Genomic DNA, 6,963 nt, shown 5'->3' with positions numbered 1-6,963 from the left:
GAGGTTCGATGTGGGCGCCGGAGGAGGCAGACAGGTCGCATACGCAAGCAGTCGACGACGGATCGAAGAAGGGAAGAGAGAAAGGGAAAGAGAGCACAGCAAAGCTGACCCGGCGGGTGGGATGGGCGCGTCGAGCCGTACATGTATGTACGTATGCGTCCCATGCAGGAGCATGTCGGTCGGCGTCGCTGGCCGGGACCCGACTCGGAGGGATCGGAGAGGATCGCGGGATGGGCACCTACGCGGCGCCGTGCGAGCGCGTGCATGGCCCGCCATGGATCCATGGATGGATGGATGTTCAGCCGTCCCGATGTGAGGCTGATGGACAGGCAGGCAGCTGCATGCTGCGGTACGAGGCCAGGCTGGGCAGACAATTCCATGAGGGGCGAGCTTCTTGCAGCGCCTTACAGTGTCTTTGGGCGGTTTCGCCGACTTCGAGCTACGATACCGTCCCGGCAGTATTTCGCGCCTGGAGCAGTAAAATCACTCGGTGTAAATGACGCTCAACAACTCAATATGCCATCCCAAGTTCCTAACCCGCGGCCAGCCTTCCGCCGCCCGACGGGCCTGGGGTCTTCAACCTAGCTGCCCCTTCCCACCAAGCTTATCCGGGCTCCTCCCCCACGGCGCGGTCTGACCCGCGTTATGCCTGGAGTCTGTACCTAGGTCAGGTACTTGTTCGGTGCTGAAGAGCACTCTGTCGAACGGCATGGAACAGATGGAGCAGCCAGCCAGCAGCCCGTCCCCCCTGCTCGGGACGGAGAAAGTCCCCAATGGCCCAAAAGGACGCTTATGCAGGTGGGATTGGGGCGCCGCCCGCGCCGATTGAGGGACCACCTCGCCCTCCCCTGTCTCTGTCCCCTCCGTCGGAGTCCGTCCATCCAATCTGCGGCGCTGGGTTTGTCGGGGGTCCGTCGAACGCGGCTGCACTGCGCTGCACGTCTGACGTCGATTTTTTTTCTCATGAGACCTGGAGGTTTCCTTCGTGGTTCCCGCTCCGGGTTCCGTGCCAGGCTGGGCTGTCAGGCAGGTTGAGCTTTATCGATAAGGCACAGTGCGCCGCCAACGGTGCCCGGGCCGTGGGCGCATTGTACCCTCCCAAGAACTCCGTGCCAGCACACCACCATAACCTGTTTGGCGCCGCATGGAACTCACTCAACCTTTTCGGCTTTTGTCCCGGGACCACTGCCCTTGGGATGTCGTGACTTATCGGAGGCGCAACGCATTTCGGCCCCGGACGGGCGGGCGGGATGCGGTAGTAGATCTACGGATTGGAGTACTGTACATACTACGTCCACTGCCTTGTTTCTTGCTTTATCCAACGTCACACCAAGAGGAGAGCGAGCACTCACTCTCATCGGGTTGTCATCGCCAATGGAAGTCCCCAACACCAGCCAACAACACCCCGACCTGGCCCAGCAGCGCCCGCGCCAGCGCCAACAGAACCGCACATCCATCCATCGCGGCAGTCCAGGGTCCAGCCCAGTGCGGTCCGGTCCAGCAAGCTTCTTCCGCCCTCTTACGTAGCCTCCGTCTCACAGCGCCGCGCAGCCCCGTGTCACCTCACCCGTGCGACCTGAACAGCGCGCACTGCGACGTGGTGACAGTCAGTCAGCCCCCCGGCTTACTTCCTAATTATTGCGTTTACTGCGTCGCAGGTCACGAGTCGGGTCGCGCAGCAGCAGCAGCAGCAGCAGCAGCAGCCGCCCAAACCTGAGCAAGAGGTCCTCCAGAATCACACAACTACAGCACAATATTCGAGATGCGCGCAGAGGCAGTAATGCGGTGCGCGGCTTTGCCAGGCTATCGGCGGCAGAACTCGCTGGTTCAGAGGTGGTCGTAGTCGTGTTAGCTGGCTGGCCGGGCTGGCACGGCACTCCCCAATTGTTGAGCGCAGGCGCGGGCCGCTAACAAAAAATTTTGGGCTGGCTGGGACGCACCCACGCACCGCGGCGGGATCGTGGATGGCTGATGAGGTGGATGCATCCAACCCATGCCGAGTGGATGGGTGAGTGAGGCGGGCGCGCCCCCCCACTGCCGGCACCCAAGGGGCGCCTCCGGTCCCTGGATGCCATCCATCTTGGCCCTCACTGACAGGCACCCAAAACCCAAACCCAGGCTTTCCAGGGCCCATCATCCTTCATCCATCCCTCCCGCTGCCATGTACTTCGTAGTGGAGGGCATCGCAACTTGGAAGCAATCTCCAGCTCCAGGTGCCGCCGCCACCACCACCACCATCCCTCCTCCACCACCCTAGCTGGCCTCCCCAACATCAAGCTGGAGGTCCCCCCTCCCCGTCCGTCCCCGTCAACCTGTTCCGTCCCCCAGCGGAACCCCATCACCCATAGGTCTCAATCTTTGGCACCCCGGGCTCCACCACCCGACCCGTTCGGCGCCGAACAGCTCTCCAGCTATTCTCGCGGCAACACCAAAGCTTTACCCAGTTACCTTGTTGTGCTCGTACTCGTATTTTTCAAAGAGCCGCAGCCTGGCGGGTTGATTTGCTTGCTACGTACCTTACTGCTGCTCAACAAGATTGACATGAAAGAGATAACCCTCAGCACCATTATACGTAGCAGGTTGCGGGCCCAGTCCTCCCGTAGTCGTCCCGCCACATAGGCAGTTGATGACGATGTTGATGTTGAATACTTACCCGCTGAGACCCAATTGCCCGATGCCCCCAACCCGGTCCATTCCTTCGCCCACGTAGTCTGTACCTAGCCGGCATCTACTGTACTCTCCTGTCCTCACCTTACCCAAGGATAGTGGTACCTACCTCCACATCCCACCTCAGGGACTGGACGCCCGCTCCCCTCCGGACCTCCGTCCCCCTCCGTCCGTCCGTCCGTCTCCGTCCTCCCCGTCCACTCCGCGGCCCGGCCCCCAGGCATACCCAAGGTAGTACTCATGCCTCTCCGGCCTGGGTCGGACCGGGCCTTGCCTCGCCCTGCCAAACCCGTTCCAGTTTCGTGCCGCTGTGTCTGTCGGTGACTTGCACGGCTTGACGGGGCATTGCACATCCATAAGGTTAGCAGTACTTGCTTCACCAAGGCAAAAGAATAGCCGAGCATGCACGCAAGTCACCCCTTTGCATTCTCTCCACTCTCTACGCAGCTGTCTGCGTCGCTACTCTTCTACCGTCCTTCCCCCCACACCTCCATCCCCCTGACAAAAGAAACGATATGTATACGTAGCACAAGTGCGTGTGCCGTGGCCCTCCGTTCAACGCGGCGCGTAGCGTGGGCGTGTCCCTCCAGTTCCCCATGCAGTCAGTCTCACATCCCGCCATTCCTTTCCTTTCCTTTCCTCCGGGGACCCCCCCTTCTCCATCATTAGGTACCCAGTCCCCGGACCCATCCCACAGGCTTCCGGTATCACCGCCACAACAGCGGCAAAATAGGCCAAGGAGGTACTCGTCCCTCTGAATCTCAGCCAGAGTAGGGTAGAGTAGCCTCATACCTTGCCAATGCGCCTTGCAGTCCTAGTTCCGGTGCCGAAATGACAAAATAGAAAAACTCCCACTGTGCTTGGACTCCGTTCCTCCCTTCCTACGTGCTGTGCGGAGTGTGCTGGCTGTATGGTGTGTGTGTGTGTGTGTTTGCGCTGCGCGTCGTAATCATCGTCATGTGAAAGAGGAACTCAACTCCTCCTTCGCCGTGTCTCTCGTGCTCCGTGAACAAATAAACAAATCAAGCGGACCCAACTCCAAGATGCCGCTCGGGTATAGTATAGTATGATGGGTTAGGTTCGTAGGTATGGTATGTTGCGGCGATATGTGCGGCGGTGTCCAGTCCGATGGTTGGGGGCAGCAGACGGGTATGGCTTACCCGCCCTCTCAGTGCCCCCAGAATCTCGTCGGCAGGTGAAAGGCCCGGCGGTGAGCTGGATTCGAGCCTTTGTCGGGACGGCGGTTAGTACGTCTCGCCAAGGTCGGCCAGCTTCTTCCCTCCGGATGTGCTGGGTCGTCCGCTCGAGACTCCGGCGCTGGTCCGCCTACCTCCGCTCTGTCTCCTCGTACCTGGCGTCGGGATCGCGCTGCCTGGGACGGGGATGCCGCTAACACCCGCCTCCAGCTCCATCTTCGAGTACGTGCCCCTGCGGCTGGGCGTCCGCTCGTCGCCGTGGTGGTCTTCCATGGCAGCGCGCCCGATGCTCGCCGAGTAGCCGTGGCCTTGCACCGCCCCGCTCATCGACAGCGACGACCGCGGCCGCCCGAGTGGCGTCCTCGCACCCGTCATCGACGTCCTCGACACGGGCCGCGGCGGCGCGATCATGTCGTTCCGGGAGGCCGGCCTGGCGTACGACGAGATGCTAGCCCGCGAGCTCGGCCGGCTCATGTCCGACTCGGGTCCGCCGCGGTTGGGCAGCGGTCCAAAAGAGAGCCTGTTGATCCCCGACGTGCTGAGTCGCGGAACGTGGCTCTTAGTCGTCGACGCGCGCGGGTTGTATCCCGTCGGTGTCGTATCGTCGCCAGCCAAGGACGAGGCGGCGGATCCGTTCGTGCGCTTCCGGGATCGGATCGTAACCGATGCCGGCACGTTGGACGCCGTGCTCGCGGACCTAGGCGACGCCCTGGGAGGTGTGTTGGTCGGGGCGGGCAGTTTTGACCGTGCGGACTGCACTCTCGCCTCGAGCCGCTGCATCTGCGCCGTCAGTGAGCGGATGTGCGTCAGCGAATTGGACGCGGGGAGCTTGTGCGTGGTTGGCCGGGTCCTAGTCGATCGGTTCGCCGGCGTGCGCAGAGACGCGCCGCCCGACATGCGCGGGCCGGCGGCAGCGCGGCTGAGCGTGCCGATGCTGGGCTGCGTCCGCGGCTTAGGCGTCGCGTTGCTGTCGAGCGACGGTAGGCGCGACTTGCGCGGCAGCGAGCCGTACATGCCGGGGGCCCTGGCCATCGACTTGCGCATCGAGGCCGAAGCGTCCGACATGGGCGGCGACGGCGGGTCGTGCACCTCGGAGACGGTGTCGTCGGTGGACAGCGACTTGGTGTCGGGCGGCGTCGTGATGAGCGGCGAGCTGGCCGTGGAGCCTGGCGAGTTCTTGTCGAACGTCGGGGAACCAAGCACGGAGAGGTCCGTCGAGATGGTCGAGAGGTGGCGCGACTCGTGCTTCTTGATCTTGTCCTGCATCAGCTCGGCCTCAATCTTGAGGTCCGCCAGCTCCTCGCGCAGGCGCTGCGACTCGATGCGGAGGTTCTCGCGCTCCTGCTCGCCCATCTTGATCTCCTCCTCCATCATGACGGCGCGCTCGATGGCCTGGTTGTACTTGCTCTCCATGTCCTCGAGCGACGAGGTCGTGTTGCGCGCCTGGCGCTCAAAGTCGTCGTTGGCCACCTCGATGTCGCGCAGCTTGAGCTGCAGGGAGCGGTTCGAGTCGCGGAGCGTCGTAATCTCCTTCTCGAGCGCGTTTTGCGCCGCGCTGGCCTCCGTCTTGGACTCTTTGTATTTCCGCTGCTGCCCGTCAGCATCAGTTGCCTCTCGTCGCAGGGGGTTCGCAAGCCAACCTTCCACTCCTCTACCTCGAAGCCGAGCGTCTCGGCCCTTTCCTGCAGAACCCGCTCCTGCTTCTCGGCACGCTCAATGTCCTTTTCCAGCTCTTGCTCGAGCTCGCGGCTCGACTCGCGAAACTCGGCCAGCTCCGACTCGAGCAGCTCGTACTGGGCCTTGTACCAGGACAGGGCATCCTCGGAGCTGGTGGCCTCGCTGGGAGGCGAAGAGGGGGGCTCGGCCATTGCTGTGTCTATGGTCCTGTGTCTATCTGGGTGTGTGAGATGGTCCTACGTGTCCCGACGGTGCGGTCGTTTGCGCCCTGGGCTCAAAGCGGACGCGGGCTCCTGCAGACATTCGTCGTGGACGAGGGGCCGGCGGGATCCGTCAAACGGTCGGACAAAGAACGAACGTAGGGGATGTCGCTGTCGTCGGACAAAAGGGAATTCGGCGCGTCGCGATGGTGCAAAAGATGCAAAAGAGCGTGGGTGCTGCTGCGTCGTGGGCGGACAGCAATCGGTGAAGCTGGGAATGGCGAGCGAGCGAAGCGCACAGACGAGTCTGTCGCGAGAGCTCAAGAACGGACAGCGCCTAACGAGATGCACGCACGACACCGCATCGCATCAGTCTGGATTCGCCTTCGTCTTCGGCGACGTGCTGCTGCTGCAACCGTGTTCACTCACAGGGATGCAGTGTCTAAGGGGTTTCGGTGGTCGTGTTCTCCCCCCTTGGGCGTCGCCCAACAGAAGCCCCTCCTTGCTGGTGAAAGGAGAGACAACAAAGAGACGTCGGTGAGCGGGTGGTCGATGGCGGTACTGCGCGCGCTGGTCTGCCAGTCGATGAGGCAGCCAGTGCACTTACCTCGGGGGGTCGTCGTCGTTGGTCGTTTGTCGTCGTCGGTTGTCGTCGTTGTCGGTGGCTGCGAGAGCCAAAACGCACGTCCGGGGTTGTCGATGGGCGGACGGCGGGCGGCGACGGCGGCGGCGGTGGTGGTTGCACGTACCGGGCGTTCCATGTTTTGGCTCGTGACTGGACTGTTTATGCGACGACAACTGACGCTCCCAGCTGCTTGCGCCGCCGGGGGGGCAGTGAGGTGGCCGTCCTTCTGTGGCGCTACAGCGCGTCACCACAGGGCGCTCCAGCAGCAGCTCGCGGTGCCTGTGACAGAGCCCAGGGGGTGGTGCTTGGGGACCCTCCGCTGCAGGGGCGGCGCCAGCTTGGCCACCTTGCCGCTTCGGGACTAGTTCCTGGCGTCATGGGCAACCAGGCGAAAGCGGGACCTTGACGACTGGACGGAACTGACTGAACTCTCTGCCCTCACCGCATCGAGACCGCCTGGCCTGGCTCGGCGTGTGCAGACGGTGGCCCGCGACGGCCCGACTGACGTTTTGTTGGAGTCGTAGATGGTACGCACATACGTTTGCACTGTACGCAGGTCTGTGTCTGGCTGCATTGTGAAGAAGATTGCCGGCATCCT

The 6,963-nt window shown here is 62.7% G+C and overlaps 1 protein-coding gene across 1 annotated transcript; it reads right to left on the bottom strand.

The window, feature by feature from the left end:
• Positions 1–3,911: 3,911 nt before the first annotated feature.
• PLICBS_001740 (NADH:ubiquinone oxidoreductase) lies at positions 3,912–5,731 on the bottom strand (the record flags this gene model as incomplete). Its single annotated transcript, XM_018317166.2, has 2 exons — positions 3,912–5,450; positions 5,504–5,731. 2 exons carry the CDS (start codon positions 5,729–5,731, stop codon positions 3,912–3,914), a joined length of 1,767 nt encoding a protein of 588 aa, XP_018182691.1.
• Positions 5,732–6,963: the final 1,232 nt, after the last annotated feature.

This window comes from Purpureocillium lilacinum (genome assembly GCF_023168085.1).
Source record: "Purpureocillium lilacinum CBS 284.36 DNA, scaffold_1, whole genome shotgun sequence".
In the NCBI taxonomy this organism is placed as follows: Eukaryota; Fungi; Ascomycota; class Sordariomycetes; order Hypocreales; family Ophiocordycipitaceae; genus Purpureocillium; species Purpureocillium lilacinum.
Note: the sequence above shows the minus strand (reverse complement) of the source record. Positions and strands in the feature narration are given on the sequence as shown.